The following is a 21,885-nucleotide window of genomic DNA, read 5'->3' as shown; positions in this document are numbered from 1 at the left end:
TATAGGAATGCCAGAGATTTCTGTGCATTAATTTTGTATCCTGCTACTTTACCAAATTCATTGATTAGCTCTAGTAGTTTTCTGGTAGCATCTTTAGGATTCTCTATGTATAGTATCGTGTCATCTGCAAACAGTAACAGCTTTACTTCTTCTTTTCCAATTTGGATTCCTTTTATTTTCTTTTCTTCTCTGATTGCTGTGGCTAAAACTTCCAAAACTAGGTTGAATAAGAGTGGTGAGAGTGGGCAATCTTGTCTTGTTCCTGATCTTAGTGGAAATGGTTTCAGTTTTTCACCATTGAGGATGATGTTGGCTGTGGGCTTGTCATATATGGCCTTTATTATGTTGAGGAAAGTTCCCTCTATGCCTACTTTCTGCAGGGTTTTTATCATAAATAGGTGTTGAATTTTGTCAAAAGCTTTTTCTGCATGTATTGAGATGATCATATGGTTTTTATTCTTCAATTTGTTAATATGGTATATCACATTGATTGATTTGCATATATTGAAGAATCCTTGCATTCCTGGAATAAACCCCACTTGATCATGGGGTATGATCCTTTTAATGTGCTGTTGGATTCTGTTTGCTAGTATTTTGTTGAGGATTTTTGCATCTATGTTCATCAGTGATATTGGCCTGTAGTTTTCTTTCTTTGTGACATCCTTGTCTGGTTTTGGTATCAAGGTGATGGTGGCCTCATAGAATGAGTTTGGGAGTGTTCCTCCCTCTGCTATACTTTGGAAGAGTTTGAGAAGGATAGGTGTTAGCTCTTCTCTAAATGCTTGATAGAATTCGCCTGTGAAGCCATCTGGTCCTGGGCTTTTGTTTGTTGGAAGATTTTTTTATCACAGTTTCAATTTCAGTGCTTGTGATTGGTCTGTTCATATTTTCTATTTCTTCCTGATTCAGTCTTGGCAGGTTGTGCATTTCTAAGAATTTGTCCATTTCTTCCAGGTTGTCCATTTTATTGGCATAGAGTTGCTTGTAGTAATCTCTCATGATCTTTTGTATTTCTGCAATGTCAGTTGTTACTTCTCCTTTTTCATTTCTAATTCTATTGATTTGAGTCTTCTCCCTTTTTTTCATGATGAGTCTGGCTAATGGTTTATCAATTTTGTTTATCTTCTCAAAGAACCAGCTGTTAGTTTTATTGATCTTTGTTATCGTTTCCTTCATTTCTTTTTCATTTATTTCTGATCTGATGTTTATGATTTCTTTCCTTATGCTAACTTTGGGGTGTTTTTGTTCTTCTTTCTCTAATTGCTTTAGGTGCAAGGTTAGGTTGTTTATTCGAGATGTTTCCTGTTTCTTAAGGTGGGATTGTATTGCTATAAACTTCCCTCTTAGAACTGCTTTTGCTGCATCCCATAGGTTTTGGGTCATCGTGTCTCCATTGTCATTTGTTTCTAGGTATTTTTAAATTTCCTCTTTGATTTCTTCAGTGATCACTTCGTTATTGAGTAGTGTATTGTTTAGCCTCCATGTGTTTGTATTTTTTACAGATCTTTTCCTGTAATTGATATCTAGTCTCATAGCTTTGTGGTCGGAAAAGATACTTGATACAATTTCAATTTTCTTAAATTTACCAAGGCTTGATTTGTGACCCAAGATATGATGTATCCTGGAGAATGTTCCATGAGCACTTGAGAAAAATGTGTATTCTGTTGTTTTTGGATGGAATGTCCTATAAATATCAATTAAGTCCATCTTGTTTAATGTATCATTTAAAGCTTGTGTTTCCTTATTTTCATTTTCGATGATTTGTCCATTGGTGAAAGTGGGGTGTTAAAGTCCCCTACTATGAATGTGTTACTGTCGATTTCCCCTTTTATGGCTGTTAGTATTTGCCTTATGTATTGAGGTGCTCCTATGTTGGGTGCATAAATATTTACAATTGTTATATCTTCTTCTTGGATCGATCCCTTGATCATTATGTAGTGTCCTTCTTTGTCTGTTCTAGTAGTCTTTATTTTAAAGTCTATTTTGTCTGATATGAGAATTGCTACACCAGCTTTCTTTTGGTTTCCATTTGCATGGAATATCTTCTTCCATCCCCTTACTTTCAGTCTGTATGTGTCTCTAGGTCTGAAGTAGGTCTCTTGTAGACAGCATATATATGGGTCTTGTTTTTGTATCCATTCAGCCAATCTGTGTCTTTTGGTGGGAGCATTTAGTCCATTTACATTTAAGGTAATTATCGATATGTATGTTCCTATTCCCATTTTCTTAATTGTTTTGGGTTCGTTGTTGTAGGTCTTTTCCTTCTGTTGTGTTTCTTGCCTAGAGAAGTTCCTTTTGCATTTGTTGTAAAGCTGGTTTGGTGGTGCTGAACTCTCTCAGCTTTTGCTTGTCTGTAAACCTTTTAATTTCTCCATCAAATCTGAAGGAGATCCTTGCTGGGTAGAGTAATCTTGGTTGCAGGGTTTTCTCCTTCATCACTTTAAATATGTCCTGCCAGTCCCTTCTGGCTTGCAGAGTTTCTGCTGAGAGATCAGCTGTTATCCTGATGGGGATTCCCTTGTGTGTTATTTGTTGTTTTTGCCTTGCTGCTTTTAATATGTTTTCTTTGTATTTAATTTTTGACAGTTTGATTAATATGTGTCTTGGCGTATTTCTCCTTGGATTTATCCTCTATGGGACTCTCTGTGCCTCCTGGACTTGATTAACTGTTTCCTTTCCCATATTAATGAAGTTTTCAACTATAATCTCTTCAAATATTTTCTTAGTCCCTTTCTTTTTCTCTTCTTCTTCTGGAACCCCTATAATTCGAATGTTGGTGTGTTTAATGTTGTCCCAGAGGTCTCTGAGACTGTCCTCAGTTCTTTTCATTCTTTTTTCTTTCTTCTGCTCTGCAGTAATTATTTCCACTATTTTATCTTCCACGTCACTTATCCATTCTTCTGCCTCAGTTATTCTGCTATTGATCCCATCTAGAGTATTTTTCATTTCATTTATTGTGTTTCGAATTGTTGCTTGATTCATCTTTAGTTCTTCTAGGTCCTTGTTAACTGTTTCTTGCATTTTGTCTATTCTATTTCCAAGATTTTGCATCATCTTTACTATCATTATTCTGAATTCTTTTTCAGGTAGACTGCCTATTACCTCTTCATTTGTTAGGTCTGGTGGGTTTTTATCTTGCTCCTTCTCCTGCTGTGTGTTTTTCTGTCTTCTCATTTTGCTTATGTTACTGTGTTTGGGGTCTCCTTTTTGCAGGCTGCAGGTTCGTATTTCCCGTTGTTTTCGGTGTCTGTCCCCAGTAGCTAAGGTTGGTTCAGTGGGTTGTGTAGGCTTCCTGGTGGAGGGGACTAGTGCCTGTGTTCTGGTGGGTGAGGCTAGATCTTTTCTTTCTGGTGGGCAGGTCCACGTCTGGTGGTGTGTTTTGGGGTGTCTGTGGACTTTTTATGATTTTAGGCAGCCTCTCTGCTAATGGGTGGTGTTGTGTTCCTGTCTTGCTAGTTGTTTGGCATAGGGTGTCCAGCACTGTAGCTTGCTGGTCGTTGAGTGAAGCTGGGTGCTGGTGTGGAGATGGAGATCTCTGGAAGATTTTCGCCGTTTGATATTATGTGGAGCTGGGAGGTCTCTTGTGGACCAGTGTCCTGAAGTTGGCTCTCCCACCTCAGAGGCACAGCACTGACTCCTGGCTGCAGCACCAAGAATCTTTCATCCACACGGCTCCTCAATTTGGGATGATTCATTGTCTATTCATGTATTCCACAGATGTAGGATACATCAAGTTGATTGTGGAGCTTTAATCCGCTGCTTCTGAGGCTTTTGTGATGTCTGAGGTCTTCTGCCAGCGTTCAGTAGGTGTTCTGTAGGAGTTGTTCCACGTGTAGCTCTATTTCTGGTGTATCTTGGACGAGCTCAACCGTAGACTGGTCACAGCTGAGGCCACTCACTGCTGGTCACAGCTGAGTCAGTGAGCTTGAATACAGGTCAGAAGCTCCCAAACTGCAGAGAACCAAAGGTAACAACTCTCCGACATCCAGCCCACTTCTCCCGGAAACCAGCAAAAGCATTTATTGATTCCTTTCCCACCGGGTAGTGAGCAGGCCCCGGATGGGGCTTGGCCTGGGTGTGCGAAGCGGGGTTCCCCAGGAGGGCAAACAGGGCACAGCTGGAGCTTTGGGGGGTCCTACGTGGCCTCGGGTGTGTGGGGAGTCGCCAGGAGAGGATGGGCTGGTGTTCTGCAAGCACTGCTGGCAGCTCACGGAAGCTTTAATGCAATTAAAACTGCTTTAAGTTGAGGACTCAAAGAAAATATCAGCCCTGGGAAGGAATAGGACTGTCCACGTTGCAAGGGAGGGAACTTTTTAGAGTTTTGTTTGTTTCACATGCACCTCACAATGGGGCAATAGAGAGGAACCGGCAGCTAAGTCTGTACTTGATGATAGAAGAAAAGACAAAAGAAAATAGACTTGTTTTTCATGAGCTTCCCTCTCTATTCACACTTAATACTAATCATTATTAACCCTTTCCCTTGGTACCCCCTAGAGATTCTTACCATAATCATTTCCTAACCCTTTTGGCCTGAAATGTCAGAGGCATCAGTTATATTGCCTTCTACTGTGATATTTGCACTTCAGATAAACTAACTCTGGAATTTGGTGCCCTTAACTATATATTTGGTATCACTTGGATTTATACTGTTTTCTGAAGATTGGTAACAGTCACTATAATAAATTTAGAGCATTGCCAAAGCATTGTAGCAAAATATCGGAGTAACCCCTGCCTATCTTCTAGAAGGCAGACTGTGTAAGATACAAAAGTCTTCCTATTTAATTATGCACTTAACTTTGCAATGAGTTGGATAATCAGTGTTTACGGATAATCAAATACCTATGTTGAGGGACTTCCCTGGTGGCGCAGTGGTTAAGAATCGCCTGCCAATGCAGGGGACACAGGTTGGATCCCTGGTCCAGGAAGATCCCACATGCCGCAGAGCAACTAAGCCCGTGCGCCACAACTACTGAGCACGCATGCCACAACTACTGAAGCCCGCACGCCTAGAGCCCATGCTCTGCAACAAGAGAAGCCACTGCAAAGAGAAGCCCGATCGCCACAATGAAGAGTAGTCCCCGCTCACCACAACTAGAGAAAGCCCGCACACAGCAACGAAGACCCAACGCAGCCAAAAATAAATAAATAAGTAAATAAGTAAATAAATAAAATATGTATGTTGAGTGCTCATTACTTTGGCTCTAAGGAGCAGAAAACTAAAAACCAATAAAAAAAATCATGGAGATCAGAAAGTTCCAAAGGTGTGACAATCAGGAAATTGATACAACTTTCAAACAGAAGGGTAGGAGTTAGCTTTTGCAGGTAGGTAGATTTTGCAAAGTATATCATGGTGGGCTTGATATTGATCCTGGGAAATGGTTGGAACCTGTAGTTAAATGGATAGCTCGTGAGAACTTAAATGGGGAAGTATAGGAGCTGGAGCGAGGTGGGCAGAGGGAGAAAGAGGGTATATATTCTTTTTGAGCAAACCTGAAACTTTCACAAAAATTGACCATGTACTAGGCAACAAAGGAAGCCTCTATGAATTCCAAAGTGTCAATATCATATGAAATACATTCTTTCACCTTGTTTTGGTCAGATCGTTACTTGTAGACTAAAACATCTACTCATTGATTTAAACAGAAAAAGATTCAGTTGGTTCATCCATGAACCCTTAGGAGGGATGAACAAAGATTTTAGATTGAATTCGTAGGAAGTGCTCCCCAAACCTCAGCTGAACTGAGCTCCAAGGGAGCTGTGGATTCTGCCACGGTCGGGGAAGAGCAGACCAGGACATCTGCTACAGAGGCAGGAAGCCACTTCCAGCAGTGCTGGCTTCAGAAGAAAATCACACCTGCACTGACTCACTGGCAAAAAACAGGTGCCCTTTGCCCAGCTTCTCACCCCATGTCACTCCCGGATTAAAATCTTCTGTGAATTCATCTTATTAGGAGAATCTAAATTACACCTGGAACCCTAGTTTCAGGGATGTGCCAGTTATCAGTTGTTGCCTCTCAGCTCCGAATTCAACCGTTCAGAACGGGCTCCGTAATACTGGACTTGGACTCTAAGCATTTCTCCTGTGTAGTGATTATGATGCTAAACTTTGCCAGTAGAGGGCGCTGGAGGCATATTGCAGGAGGAAGGGGGCGCTTCCTGATTCCAGAGGGTGGTTTTCGGTTTTTCTTTCACGTGCTGCCTGGTGGGTTAGTGTACCAGTGTGTGGGCACATAGTGGTGCTCTAACCCATCCATGAACATTCAGAGAGCCCAGGTTACCACCTTAGCCTAGGTCTGGAACCATCTTGCCTCGGTTCCCCTGATGTGGACACTGTGTGCCCCAGGCAGGGCACATGCAGTGGAGCCCCACCTCCCAGAGCGCACCTGAATTCCATATTGACATTCATGCGATGCAATAAAATTAGTACCTAGAGGGAAGCTTATGGTTTTGGAACATTTATGAAAAACAATAAACACTAAAAAAACTAGCTCAAGAGCAACAGAGAAGGGAATTCCCTGGCCGTCCAGTGGTTAGGACTCCTTCCTTTCACTGCTGAAGTTCCTGGTCCGGGAACAAAAATGCCCGCCCTGGGTGCGGCCAAAAAAAAAAAAAAAAAAACTAGGAAAAAATTGAGACAGACGAAGAAGTACTATACAAAATGAAACAAACAGAGAGTAAATAACAATAAACATAACAGAAATTTAAAAACCTAGATGACTTGAGTACATTTCTGGAAATCCTCCAGCCAAAATGATCTAGGTCCAGACAGTTTTCAAAGTGAGTCCTACCTCAAAATTTTGGTGTGTTCTTCATAATATTCTTGTTTCCATTAACAACATTTTGAAATTCAACTCACCAAAACTTCAATAATTCCAACTGTGTACTTGATACTTTTATCAGTTCATCCAATAATTTTTATCAATTGGCTACTATAGGCAAGGCACAATACCAAGGGTAGGGATATAGTTATGAATAAGATGGGCAAGTCTCTTGCCTTTATGATGCCTGTATGGCATAGATGAAAGCTACCAAAAATCCACAGTAAAAATCAAGTAAATAGAATAATGTATGGTCACACTAATGAGAAAAACACGTATATTTGTTTATGTGTACATGATATATTTGCATTCACAAAAATAAACAGTGGGCCATGTTATGTTTTGGCTCTTGGAATTCTATCAGAAGCAAAAAAATTTCTTAATAATTTTGTTTTATTTGATATTTTGCAAAAAAATTAAAAGCTGCCCTGGCTTTCTTTTTTAGGATAAAAAAAGAAAGGCATGAGGTCACTTACAACTGACCTGTGTTTTATGAACACACACTGTATATCCTGAAAGGAGGCAGGGAACAAAATTAAAGTATGTTTTCTGACAACAAGCAAGTATTTCAAACCTAAAGCTGAAAAGTAAAGGCATTTCATAATGTGAACACTTTATTTTATTTTATTTATTTATTTAATTTATTTATTTTAACAACTTTTTACCTTGAGTAAAGCAAGACTCAGCTAAATATAGATGTATCAGGAGTTATTTCAACTTTGCTTAATCAGCTAGTTCAAGCTCTTTGTTTAGGTTCAGTTTTCTTATCAAGCTCAAGGTAAGGCCTTCCAAATACACCATCTCTATATTCAACATTTACGTTTTGCAGGCCCAGGGCAAGAGGCTCTTCTTTGTGTAGGATTGTTTATTTTGGTTGCTCATTTTTCATTAAGACTGAGCAAAAGGTGACTCAGAGATGGATGGTGTTTTGGAGCGCAACACTTAAAGCATTCTCGTCTCCTAAGTTGCAAAACCACTGAGAATGTGGTATAGGTACAGAGAGATGGAGATCAAAGTGTCAGCTTTACTACTGATAGAGTTAATTGGAGAATGTTGTTCACCTCTTCAGACAAGTGGGCAGCCAATATTTTCTCCCTGAATGAGACAGACTTTCTAGGCCCAGGCCCAGGCTGGGACACAGGTGCTCCTGTACTTGGCAGATAGTGGATCAGAACTCCTGTCTCTGGCAGACAAGCTCAATTCCTTGCAACCTCACCAGTCAGGTACCTCCCTCTTCTCCTGGGATGAGGGGTGGAAAGAGACAACAGGAGTGTTAATAAAATGTTGAAAGAAAAAAGTGTATCTTGAAATGAAATATTGTCATTGCAAACCCCTTGAGACTTAAGTCCTCTGGTTTTATTCCATTCCATTATGTGGACTGTCTAAACCCCCTCTTCTACCTGAAGGCCCTGCTAGAAATCACCTGATGCCAAAGTAGAAATAACTGACCCCCTTTGCATGGGTTCCTGTCCAGTACATCACATGACTTCCAGTACATCGCATGACTTCTATCATAACTTTTTTTGTATTTAGTGGTTTATGTGTTTATCTTCCCAACTGGACTCTCTGGGAACAGCGGCCAGTTCTAGTTCTTTTTTTTTTTTTTCAATTTACTTCATGTATTTATTTTTGGCTGTATTGGGTCTTCGTTGCTGTGCACAGGCTTTCCCTAGTTGCAGCAAGCGGGGGCTACCCTTCGTTGCGGTGCGCGGGCTTCTCATTGCGGTGGCTTCTCTTGTTGCAGAACATGGGCTCTAGGCGTGCGGTCTTCAGTAGTTGTGGCTCACAGCCTCAGTAGTTGTGGCGCACAGGCTTAGTTGCTCCGCGGCATGTGGGATCCTCCCGGACCAGGGCTGGAACCCGGGTCCCCTGCGTCGGCAGGCGGATTCCTAAACACTGCGCCACCAGGGAAGCCCTAGCTCATTTTTGAAAATCCAACATCAAGCACCATGCCAGGCACCGGACACTAAATACATATTTAATTAATAAATGAATGAATGAATTTAGGTTTTGGCACATTTAGCCCCCAAATTTCCTCTTTCAAACAATATGGTTAGACAGCCAGAGAGGAAAGGAGGCCCATAACAGCATCTCCTCTTAGGGCTGTGAAAAACCATGATTTCCCAATTATTGTAAATGCAGGAAGGGTTTTGTGCACAAAAACATTCATGTCAATATAGCACCGTCTGGGGCGCGGCCTCCTTGACGAGGCCAGCCCCGGCCGGGTCGCCCGCCCAATCCGGTTTCGAGGATCCCAGCCAGGCCGGGAGAGCCCGCGGCGCACGCGCAGTCGGGGAGGGCACGCGGCTGCCCTCCGCCCCTCCGCCCTGCAGGTGGCGCTGCTGTTCCCACCGCCGCCGCCGCCGCCGACCCTGTCTCTAGCTGGGCCAGACCGGGGCGGCGCCGGCCGCCTAGCGGGCCGCGCGACCGCCTCCGCCGCACCGAGGGCGTGGGCTCCCGGCTCCCGGAAGCGGCGGCCGCGGCGTGGAGCCGAGCGGGCGTCGATCCCCGGAGCGGCAATGCGCGGCGGCCGGAGCCTGTGACCTGAGCGCGGCAGCCCGGTGGGGGCCGCGGAATGGCGGCTCGTTGAGGAGGCGGCGGCGGCGGCGACGTCTCCGGCCCTTCGGGCGCGGCGCAGCGTGTCGGCGGCCGGGGTGATGCTGCTCAAGCTCTTGCAGAGACAGACCTATACCTGCCTGTCCCACAGGTATGGGCTCTACGTCTGTTTCGTGGGCGTCGTTGTCACCATCGTCTCGGCCTTCCAGTTCGGAGAGGTGAGTAGAGGCGCGGGAGCCCTGGTCGGGGCGCGCTGAACCCGCACGACGCCGCGGCGCCCCAGCGCCGCCGCGCTCCACTCTTGCCTCGCCATCCTCCCTGCAGCTCCGGGGACGAGCTCCAGAACCTGCCCTTTCCCCGGGGGCGCCGCGAACTCTGAGCTCCTCTCCGGGCTGCGGTTTTAGCATCCGGGGTGCAGACCTCGCCCTCCCGACGGTTTGGGGGATACGCGCTCCTTCTGCCGAGTCCCTTTCCTTCCAGGTGCCTTCTTCAGGGTCCCCAAGTCATTTGACTTTGTCCCTCAGGCCTTGTTCTGCACGCACCCCTCTCCCGGGACCCAGAGTTCCTAAATTGCACTGATTTCTCAGTCCTTGCCCCTCCTGCGGTTTCCTCCTCAGGTGTCACCCTTCTAATCTTTTCCCTTTGACAGAGGCACTTTATATTCTTAATCCCGTTTCTTCCCGGATCTCAAAACTTTGTCCAAGAGGGGTGTTTTCTTGGCACGTGAATTTGCAGTGGGGAGAGTGTACGGGCCCCAAATTTAAAGGACTTACACGTGAAAAGGTGTTTTTTTGTTTTTCGGTCTCTTATTTGAGACAGCTGAATATCATCAGTGAGCCCTTAAGAGGCTGTACTGGTAGATGGGCAAACACAGATGTGTGGCATCTCCAAACACTTTTCTCTATCCCGAGATCAGCTGAGCCTAGGGCCCCTTCCTGTGACCAGGATGCCCATAACCGTCTTGGGACTCCAGCACCCAATCTCTTGGGAATCAGCACAAGCTCTCGGGTCATGGGATATGCTAATCATTTAGATTCCAGATCACACAAACCCAGCCTGTCTTGATCTGCTGTTAGTTAAAGCATAAAGCATATGTATAAGCATAAAGTAATTCGATAAGATTGTAAACCCCAGAGGGTCCAAGCAACAGGTTTGGCAGGTGGAAACACCCAGGTTTAATAGATTTTGTGGCCCTCTGGGTATGGACTTTAAACATTTTCTTGAATGAAACAGCCTTTTGATTTAGGTTGCATGGCTATTTCATGACTAACAGTCTAATACAGTATTCTTTGTCATAAACAAATGTACAAGAGACTGAATAGGTGAGAACTGGAGGAGTACACGTATGTGATTTTAGAGAACATCCCCTTTTAAAGTGTGTCTAGGAATTGGAAGACAGTTGTATTTTCAAGTTGTTAGAAATTCGTCTCTGTTTTATTTTATTATTTTTTTCTTTTGGGGGGGTAGGAGGTTGTAAAAGGTTTAAAAATTAACAGAATATTTTTCAGAAATGCCACAGTATACATTTGCTTCAAGTCTGTACCCATGCTGGATTGTGGGCTCCATAAGAGAGGGTGCTACCTTTAACCACTGTGTCCAGGAGCTGTGCCAGGTACTGCCAGAGTATACAGTCTAAATATTTGTCTAATGAATATATGGCATGATTTTTAGGTTTACACTTTTAGTAGTTCTTGGTCTAGGGGCTGATGAAAATAAGTCTTATAAGTAAGGGTTGAGAAAGTGCCCCAGACTTGTAAACGTGGAATATGTACCTAATATTATACTACCTTCTGTTCTGTCTTTGTTTCATGTATTGCACCTTAATGTAGTGATTGTAAGTGGTGATAAAAGATTGCTGATAAAAGATTTTTTTGGCCCTGAGTAATTTTAAGTTAGCTGTTTATTAACTCCCCTGCAGTGTGAAGGTGACTCAAAGGCATCAGTTGTCAGCCTGCCCTGTCCCCTAGGTCTCTGCCATCACTCCGGACGCCTCGCTGGTGAGGCAGGGACTGGATTAAAGGTCATTCACCTGAAGAAAAAAAAAAGAATTTTTCTTTTTGTGTATTCCACGCCTGGTTATTTAGTTACTGAAAGAAAGTCTTGAAATGGCCACACATCTTAACATTTGGAACAGACAAAAGAAATGAGAGGCAAAGAATGCCAACAGGTGGCATGGGAAATGGAAACAGCTGGCTCAATACCCCTACTATATTGCCTGTAGTTAATTTCTACAGTGCAGCTGAAAAGAGGAGCTGCAGGATTAGGCAGATCTGGTTTTGAATGCTGGTGCCAGTGTTAATGATCGTGATCATGGCTAATACATAGGGCTTATCAGATGTTAGGCACTCTCTTGACTGCTTTACATATATTAACTCATTTAATCCTCACAACATCACACCTGTGAGATGGGTACTAGTGTTAACCACCCCCCACACCTGCATCCAATGCCAAAGTCTGAGGGTGATCAAGACCCTTACAGTCAGCCCACCGTATCCTCCCGTTCCGCATCAGCGATACTGGAGGGCTGACTGTATACCCGTTTTACAGGTGATGAAACTGAGGCACTGCACAAATTAATCCAGCTAGTTCATGGCAGAGCAGGGCTTCAAACCAAGGCAGTGTACAGCTCCAGAGCTGTACTCTTAAGCATATCTCTATGGCTTCTCAGATAGTCTGGGCTGTCCCTTATATGATCTTCAGAAGGACACTTAACCTCTCTAAACTTCAGCCTCCTCATCTTTAAAAAGGAGGCAAGAATACCTTCTTTGCGGGGTTGAGCCTATTAGTTCCTGGCACATAATAGGCTCTCATTAAGTGGTAGAGTACAGCTGCTATTATTATTGTCATCAACTGTCTTACGCCCTTAGTACTTATTTTGAAACAAACCTTTGAAGTAGAATATGCTCATCACACAGCTAATATGACCAACTTGTTAATAAGTTCACTGATTGTACTGGGTAGAAGGACTAAGATCATTGTTAATTGTGGATTCATCACTATCTTTTTTCCCTCTCTTAGGATAAGTGGTATTGGCTGCTACCTTTTCATAAGCTATTTGTATACTCATCCAAATATTGAGAAAGAAAAGTGGAATTGAGAGAGGGAAGTACTAAAAAAATTTCTTTTTTATTTTCCCCTTAAGTTGAGCCAGGTCTTTTTGAAGAACCCTTGGGAACTCGGATTAAACAAAAGCAGAACCTGATCCAAACCCACAGGGAGGGCCCTCTGGATGGGGACTGACTAATGGCCACTGAAGTGCGTCGCCTTGGGTGAGGGTAGCAGGTAAACTAGTTGATTTGGGCAAGTCATGTGGCCTCTGGGAGCCTCAGTTTCCTCATCTATAAATGAATGATTATCCCTTTTAGCTCAGAAATTTATGATTTTAAATGCTTGTCCTCTGTTAATATTGTATAGACCTTAAAATGTGCTTTTGAAGTAAAAATCTGTTATTTCAGGGTCCTCATTATTTAGTACATTTTATATGGAAATCCACAATCCCTTATCTGAAAATTCTACTGAACCTTGGAATTAAACATCGGTGTCTTGTAGTGAGTGACTGTGTGAGTGAAACGTGTGAGTATTTACACTCAGTGAGGAGAATAAAGACCATAAATAACTTCAAGTCAGTTTAGGTCAAGTTTTGCCACCAGATGAGTTCAGGTCAGGTCAGGTTTTCCTGCCAAAAAAGATCTTCAGTGTTGAGAGCTTTTTGGATTTTAGGATTGTGAATAAAGGACTGTAGATCATTACTGGGTATGTGTGTATCTGTGTGCATGTGTGTGTATAAAATACAATATATCACTTCCTTACATATACCAAGTATGGAAACAAAGAGGTGTCCAAAAATTAACTTCAATGAGGGAGTCAGACAAGTTCAGATAGAATCTACCCATACTGGGCAGTAACCCTGGCCTCCCTCCTCTCTTTTGCTCACCTGTCTTCTATCGCCATTTTGGATTAGTTAGATATTCAGTGAAAAAGAAGATTGAAAACTGGGTCCAGCTCCAGTTTCTCAGACTGGCCCAGTTTCAAGAAAGAAATTAGTTATGCTTATATTTGATTATTTTGCTCATTAAACAGATACATTTTGAGTGTGTTCTTTGCCAAAGGCAACAAATAGTTGACATTAAAGGAACCTGGCCTGAGAGCTGGGAGGCAGCCTCTGGCCTGGCTCTAGCCCCACCATAAACTGTATCCTCAGTGGTTTCCAGACTGTGTTACTCCCAGCTGCCTCCTGGGTTGGGGCAGCCACTCTTACCTGTTTGTGTAGATTTCTTTTGGGGGTGGTGAAAACTTTCATTCTGAAAAATGTTTTAAAACTTCCAGACTGGATTTCTAACACCCCCATTTTAGCTTTAATGTTCTGTGAATATACATTTATTGGATGTTTCACATGGGAAAGCATGAACTATAATGTAATGGAGTTTCTGCTACAGAGAAAATGCCAGTGGCTGCGCTGAGCCTCTTTTTTTGGGCCGTGCTGCGTGGCTAGCGGGATCTCAGTTCCCCGACTAGGGATTGAACCCATGCCCTTGGCAGTGAAAGCGCAGAGTCCTAACCACTGGACCGCCAGGGAATTCTCTCACTGAGCCCCTTTAAATGGTATCTTTCTTTTGGGGGGTTTGGGAGAGATACACAGCCCAGCTAAGTGTCAAATCAGAGACATTGTCATTTACCCTGCTATTCTTAGCACCTCTAAAGTGCTTCGTACCCAGTAGGTGCCAAATAAATACTTGATGTGTGAATGAATGAATGAATTGGGGGTGATCTTAACGAACCTCCCGTTAAGCTCATTTCCAGTAAAGATAAGTTTTCTACTCTGATGCAGCCCATCTGTACTTACCTTTTATTTCTCAGACATGATTGGTCAGATTGTACCCTGTATGGTGGAGGGTACTGTCAGATACAAAGAATTATGTACAGCTCATCCTTGGCCATCTTTGGCTAGTTGAGATGAGGCCATGATATACATATGAGTAACAGTACAAGCGAGTAAGTAATTGAATGTCTGAGTAGGTACACAATAATGACTTAGAAGATCAGAGGAAGGGAAGAAAATTATGGGTTGAAACATCCTAAGAGAAGTTGAGCCTTTTACAAGGAGACGGGAGCTTTTTCTTTTTGAATTATTAGTGGTTTAAAATTGTTGCTGGTATTAGCCAGTGGTTGCAAGTGATAGAATTGGTTGGTTGCAAGTGATAGAATTCCACTTTGGACCTGGGTTAAGAAAAAAAGGCAGTTTTTTTTTTTTTTTTTTTTTTTTTTTTTTCCGTATGCGGGCCTCTCACTGTTGTGGCCTTTCCCGTTGCGGAGCACAGGCTCTGGACGCGCAGGCTCAGCGGCCATGGCTCACGGGCCCACCCGCTCCGCGGCATATGGGATCCTCCCAGACCGGGGAACGAACCCGCATCCCCTGCATCGGCAGGCGGACTCTCAACCACTGCGCCACCAGGGAGGCCCAAAAAGGCAGTTTTTTGACTCATGTAGTTGAAAAATAATAGGGTGAAATTTCTGGCAGGATCAGATCGAGGTGCTCACATGGTGTCATCAGGACTCTTTGTCCCTGTTCTCCAGCTCCATGGGTTTAGTTCTCAGACAAGCTCTCGCCATACGGGAGCCAGGATTGGTGGCAGCAACTCCAGCAGCCGGTCTCCCAGTTTAGTAACCTTCTCTTCCTCATTAGTGCCAGCTAGACCCAGGGCGGCCTGCCTAGCTGGGGAGTGAGTGCCCTTGTGCCTTCATTAACCACCTTGATCATTTCCAGAGCTAGGGTTATGGGTGGGACTGTCAGCCTCCACTGAACCACATGAACTGAGAGGGGTTCCCCAGAGGGAGCTCAGGAGGCTGTTATCAAACAAAGAGCCAGAGCAACAGATGTCCTAGACACTGGCTTGAGTCAAAACCCATCTTTGCCTTGGCCTTAACATTGACACATTGACATTGTGACTGTGATAGCTGTGAGCCCTTTACCTTGTTCTAGAAGATGTGAAAATGTGTTGTTTCCATTTTCCAGTTTTGATACCGTGTTGTTAAGTACTCTAATCTGTGAAACTTGTATTCTTTTTTTTAAATTTTATTTATTTATTTTATTTAAAATTGTTTTTGGCTGCATTGGGTCTTCGTTGCTGTGCGTGGGCTTTCTCTAGTTGTGGCGAGTGGGGGCTACTCTTTGTTGCGGTGCTCGGGCTTCTCATTGCGGTGGCTTCTCTTGTTGCGGAGCGTGGGCTCTAGGCGTGTGGACTTCAGTAGTTGTGGCTCGTGGGCTCTAGAGCGCAGGCTCAGTAGTTGTGGCGCACGGGCTTAGTTGCTCTGCGGCATGTGGGATCTTCCCGGACCAGGGCTCGAACCCATGTCCCCTGCCCTGGCAGGTGGATTCTCAACCACTGCGCCGCCAGGGAAGCCCCCGAAACTTGTGTTCTTGAGTGGGCGAAGTAATACGGAATGTTGTTAAACACAGTGCTAGTGTGCACTCAGAAATCTTTCAGTAACGATTCAATATATATCTTTAATGGGTGATTTGATAGTTGCATTTGATTTGACTTACTCCTGAGGTCTAAATAATGTTGATCTTGTTAAAGAAATTAAGCAGAAAATTAAGAGAGAAAGCTTAACCTGACCTTTTTGCAGCATCTGTCACCCCATGCATGTGGGAATGCTCACTCCCTCTTTCTTCAGGAAGACACCCTCTTTGTTCTCCTTGTACACTCACCATTCCTTCTCTGTCTTAAACGCTGGGATTCTCCAGGCTTTGCTCCCTGGCTGTCTCCTCTTAGAGGGGATGTCAGGTTTCAGACCCCAGCCGGATGCTTGTGACTCCCCGTTTCCAGTGCCTTGCCAACAGGTCCTGGATGCGCACCTCCTGCTGGCTGCCTGCAGCACGTTCCTGCCACTGTGCCGCCCTGTGACGCAGGGGCCTCTCTCATCACGGTGCTCTCTCCTCACCACGCGCAGATGTGACTGCAGAATAATTCTGTAACAGTTCAGCGTTCTTCCAGCTCCTGAACTCTCCCAGAAGATACAGAAAGAGTTTGCCCCAAGACCTCATCAAACCTTTCCTGGGACTGGCCCCAGCTGGATCATAGAGCCACCCCTAATAGACACCTTAAAAGGAGGAAGAGGTTTGCTTTTTGACCAGTCTGATGCCCCCGTGAAGTTGGGGCCCCTGTCCTGAACATTTGTGTTATATGGAGGTGGTGTTCAGCTAGGAAAGAATAGGTTGGTGTCACTGGCGGCTACTAGCTGTACGGTCGTAGTAGCTGCACGGTCGTGTTGGTGAGCACAGCCGGGAGGACATGTAGCAGGTGTCTTTTTCTCCCACTGACCCTTGACGTCAGCTTGTAGGGTTAGCTCTGCCTCTGCCCCTGGATGAGACACTCTTGTGGGCCTAACTCAGCCTGCTCTTGTCACTCCTGGGTAAGAAAAAGTCCCGTGGTTGCTTCAGATTACAAAACATAACGTCAGTTCAGCCATGAAAGCCTTCAGTCTCATGTCAAAACAGAACTTTGAGCCTGTTGAAGTTGAAGCTTCTTGCCTCTCCAGCCCAGGCCTGCTCCAAGCAGAAAGCCTGCGATTGAGGAAGGGAGCTTGGGTATGGTGGGCTGCTTCTCTCTTTCTGCCACGGAGCCTGTTTCTGACCCCTCCTGGGTTGTAGGACTGGGAAGAAGGAAAGGAAATGAGGGCAGGAAAGTCCTTCCTAAATAGGCGCTGGAGCTCTGGGATTTGCTGGTGTCAAAGCTCGTTCTCTTCTGAGTGCTTTCAAAGGGCATCCTTCAGGGACCCCACCCTGAGCGCTGTCACTTGCTTTTACTCTGCTGAGAGCGAATGCCTCTTCCTCTGGGCTGGTTGCTTGCTCCTTCCTTAGCCCCTAAGTGTCTGCTTTTCTGGGGGACCACGGACCTGGTCTGAGGTGACCCTCTGCGGTGCTCTCTTGTGCATGACCCACATCTCATCTCTTGCACAGGTGACCTGCAATCCTTTGCTCTGCAAGAGAGGAAAGATACCCTTTTCCTCTACTCTCCTTAGTTCTCAGCTAGGGCCCCTGTAACAGAAGACAGATTAGCAAGAGAAAAGCATACATTTATTTAATGTAAGTTTTAGGGACTTCCCTTGTGGAGCAGTGGTTAAGAATCCACCTGCCAATGCAGGGGATATGGGTTCGATCCTGGTCCGGGAAGATCCCACATGCCGTGGAGAAGCTAAGCCCGTGCGCCACAGCTACTGAGTCTGCATGCTCCAACCACTGAGCCCGCACACCACAACTACTGAAGACCACGCACCTAGAGCCCGTGCTCCGCATCAAGAGAAGCCACCGCAATGAGAAGCCTGCGCGACACGATGAAGAGTAGCCCCCGCTCACCGCCCCTAGAGAAAGCTCGTGTGCAGCAACGAAGACCCAGTGCAGCCAAAAAATACAAATAAATAATGTAAGTTTTACATGACCCTGGGGCCTTCATAAGGAAATGAAGACCAAAGAAGCAGTTAAACCTGAGGGTTGTAATGCTGGGCTTGTATTGCTGGGCTTGATGGAGCATGGAGAATAGCGGAAAAAATGTGATAGGACAAAAAAGGGTGTGAGCTCTGGGGAGTAAGCTGGGGGAGACACGAGGTATGTTCATTCAGATTTCTTGCGGCATTCCTCTGTCTTTAGAGATGAGGATTTCTCCTTTCTTCCAAGCATAGAGAGGGCCCGTCTCACAGAAAGTCTTATGACCTGTTTCAGGGGAGGTTCAGAAAATCCTTTTTATGTGGTGTTTCTCAAATTCATTCAGCTTGAAATATTCAGTTTGCCAAGGTGCCATATTTTGAGGTAGCATGTCCTGAACCCCATCAGCTCAAAGTGGGGGGCTGTGGGCTGACTCCAGCCTGGCAGTAATGTCTCCCTGTCCCCGGAGCCGATAGCCAGCCAGCCCTTTCTGTTTCTCAGGTACGAGGTGGATGTTGCATGCACCCAACTGCATGAACCCGAGGTTGGCGCTCTCAGTGATCCTAGTTGAGTCCTTTTCCTGGACTTGAGGTTTCCTGGCGTGGGAGAGAGATTTCTACCCCTCTCCTTTAGATGAGGTGGAACAGGATTAACAGAGTGCCAGCAGCTTCCCAAAGCTCTCCTCTGACCCTTCCTGCCATGATTTGGATGAGTTTTCAACCACCTCCTTAGGAAATGTTGCATCTTGGTCCTACATATTGCTTTGGAATGTAGTATCTGGTATATTGGTGCTTTAGAAGCAACATGTCTAGATGTACAGCTTCTCAAAGCAGGTACAAATTAATTGAGCTTGCCCAGGAGATGAAGCTTATTTGCCATTTCTGTACTCAGCTCTCTGAACACAAAGATGTTGTCTTTCTTCCCTTGGAATCCCTGTGCCCCAGCAGAGCACTTAAATCATTCATTAAACTAGTAAAATTTTTGTTGTAGCGCCACCCCTGGGCTTAGAGCAGTGAACTGAAGCCCACTGGTTCCTGCAGACTGAGCGTTTATATCCTGGTTGTGCAGTCAGACATTAAATGCTACTTAATTACAATTGTGAAAAATGCTAAAAGGGGAGAGTGTTGTGGGAGAGACCAGCAGTGGGAACCCATCCTGTAGTGGCTGGGTCAGGAGAGGCTTTCTTGATGCAGTTCGAGCTCAGCTTTGAACGGTCAGAACTACTGAGGCAGAGGGCAGAGGGAGAGCAAGTCTGCTCTAGACCATTGGTTCTCAACTGGGAGTGATGTTGCCGCTCCAGCCCTGAGGCGTTTGGCAGGGTCTGGAGACATTTTTTTTTTCTTTTGCGGTACGTGGGCCTCTCACTGTTGTGGCCTCTCCCGTTGCAAAGGCTCCGGACACGCAGGCTCAGCGGCCATGGCTCACGGGCTCAGCCGCTCCGCAGCATGTGGGATCTTCCCGGACTGGGGCACGAACCCGCGTCCCCTGCATCGGCAGGCAGTCTCTCAACCACTGCGCCACCAGGGAAGCCCCTGGAGACATTTTGGATTGGCATGACTGGGGCATGGGGTTGGCGCTGCTGGCATTAGGGATTCTGCTAAATATCTACAGTGCCCAGAACAGTTCCCACAACGAAGAGTTGTCAGGCCCTGAATGCCAGTAGTGACAAAGACGGGAAACCCCGAATTAGAGGGAAAAAGAATGGCTGCAGGGCACTTAGGGGCCTTGCACTAGGCCGGTGGAGGGCAGATAAAGAGAAGTGGGCAGATTGGAGAGATTTAGGAGGCAAAATCATCTGGCCTTCATGTTCCATTATGTGCCAGACACTTCACCGACATCTTGGTATATAAAAGTGAACAAGATAGACAGGTTCATTTGTCCTCCCAGACCCTAACTATAGGTGCTCAGTGAATATTTGTTGAATGAATACTTAAAAATATTTATTTTTGCTCACTGATTGTGATTGAGCCTGTGAGGAAAGGTGGTTTAAATAAGATGCCTAAAGTATATAAGGTACCTTGCATAGTGCCTGGTGCAAGGTGCTGAGCAAATGCTAATTAGATGCCAAGTACCCCATGCCAGCCCTGATCTTCCCTTGACCACAACACTTACGAAGACAACAGGGCACCTACCTTTTGGCCTGATGTCCAAGGTCACACTAAAGAGTATATTAATCTTTTCTTAGAGACAAGAGTAGAAAAGTTCACAGTGATTTCTTTATCTGAGTGTGCTTTATTTTGGTTGATATGAAAGCAGAGGAGGCCTTATTAATTCAATACGGCCTGCACTTTACAATAACATATGTTATCCTAGTTCCTTCTAAACTGTCACAGACAATTGTAGCTGTGATAGGTTATGTATATTCACAATGTATCTTTTTAAGTTCTTACTGTCTTTAGATTGTTTCAATCTTGTGATCCACATGCAGTATCTTTAGCGGGTGATTAGTCAGCCTGCGTGTGATTCATACATACACTAAATTAAGCAGGGAAAAAAGTGATCTTTCAGAAATGTTCCAGACTAAGTCACACTTGTGCAGGGAGAGTCAAATGCATTCTGTGTATGATCAGACTAAAAACTGTATTGCCTTTTATCTTTTAATTATTTATTTATTTATTTTTGGCAGTGTTGGGTCTTCTTTGCTGTGCGCAGGCTTTCTCTAGTTGCAGTGAGCGGGGGCTACTCTTCGTCGTGGCGCGCAGGCTTCTCATTGCGGTGGCTTCTCTTGTTGCGGAGCATGGGCTGTAGGCGCACAGGCTTCAGTAGTTGTGGTGTGCAGACTCAGTAGTTGTGGCTCGCGGGCTGTGGAGTGCAGGCTCAGTAGTTGTGGCACACGGACTTATTTGCTCTGCGGCATGTGGGATCTTCCCGGACCAGGGCTCGAACCCGTGTCCGTTGCATTGGCAGGCAGATTCTTAAGCACTGCGCCCTCAGGGAAGCCCTGTATTGCCCTTTAAAATTGCTTCCTAAAATTGTTTCTTCTTTTAGGTTCTAGTTTATCCCTCCTTCATTACCTCTCTCCATTAACTTCATTTCTGTTTCTGATGAATTCTAAATTGGATAAAGTTTCTTTACCAAATTTTCATAAGTTGTTCACTCAGCAGAGATCAGTGGAGGTGTTTACTCTGGGCCAGGTACTCTACTGCTTAGAGACACAAAGATGGTTCTGTATCTTTCTGCTATTGAGGAGCTCACTCTCCAGACAGACCAGCAAATAGGCAAACTTAAGATGCATTGTGATAACTTAAGTTGAAGAGCTAGGCCTGGGTGTCCGGGAAAGTTTCTCAGGGTGACACGTGAGCTTGATCTTGAAGGAGATGGCTGAGGGAAGAAATGGGAGCCCCTCCCCCCTCATAAGTGAAGGATGCTCTAGGTGTAAAGGTATGGGTATGAGAGGTAGCTCCCGCCTTCTAGAACAGAAGTGATTCTGAAGGGCTGCAGCAGCGTACCCAGGAGTGAAGCTGGAGAGGCAGGCGGTGGCCAGTTTAGGACTCGCCTGTGGAGTGACTCCAAGGAATTTGGATTCCTCCTGAAGAAAATGGGGACCATTCAAATGGTTTTAAGCAAGAGAGTGATGAGTCAAATCTGTGTTTAGAACAGTTGCTCTGAGGTGATGTGAACAGTGAACTGCAGATGGATAACTGGGAACAGGAGACTGTGGGGCGTAGTAGGAGTCCAGGTGAACCTGCCACACTAGGTGCAGTGCTGGACAGTCAGCAAGCTTTGCATGTTGATTTTTATAATTGTACAAAGGCCCGAAAGAACAATGTCTTTGCTTTTGGAAACTGGCATAATCTATATCTAATTAATTGCTTGACTTTTTGGGCGAGTCTCTTTATTTTAAAATTGTCTGTACAGGGCCTCCCTGGTGGCGCAGTGGTTGAGAGTCCGCCTGCCGATGCAGGGGATACGGGTTCGTGCCCCGGTCTGGGAGGATCCCATATGCCGCGGAGCGGCTGGGCCCGTGAGCCATGGCCGCTGGGCCTGCGCATCCGGAGCCTGTGCTCCGCAACGGGAGAGGCCACAACAGTGAGAGGCCCGCATACCGCAAAAAGAAAAAAAAAAAAATTGTCTGTACTGAATAGTATG

At 45.1% G+C, this 21,885-nt stretch overlaps 1 protein-coding gene across 4 annotated transcripts in view; it reads left to right on the top strand.

The window, feature by feature from the left end:
• The first annotated feature begins 9,269 nt into the window (after positions 1–9,269).
• Positions 9,270–21,885, top strand: part of GNPTAB (N-acetylglucosamine-1-phosphate transferase subunits alpha and beta) — an 80,467-nt gene continuing 67,851 nt past the window's right edge. For 2 of the 4 annotated variants that reach the window (XM_082634621.1, XM_082634619.1), the window contains exon 1: positions 9,270–9,592. In XM_082634621.1, the coding sequence (XP_082490747.1) occupies positions 9,528–9,592 (65 nt within the window). In that variant the 5' untranslated portion in view covers positions 9,270–9,527. The remainder of the gene's footprint in view (positions 9,593–21,885) is intronic. The other 2 variants (XM_082634622.1, XM_082634620.1) reach the window with 1 other exon arrangement.

The sequence above is a fragment of the Mesoplodon mirus genome (assembly GCF_964341445.2).
Source record: "Mesoplodon mirus genome assembly, chromosome: 11".
NCBI classification, from domain to species: domain Eukaryota; kingdom Metazoa; phylum Chordata; class Mammalia; order Artiodactyla; family Ziphiidae; genus Mesoplodon; species Mesoplodon mirus.
The sequence above is the reverse complement of the archived record's forward strand: the minus strand, read 5'-3'. Positions and strand labels throughout refer to the sequence as shown.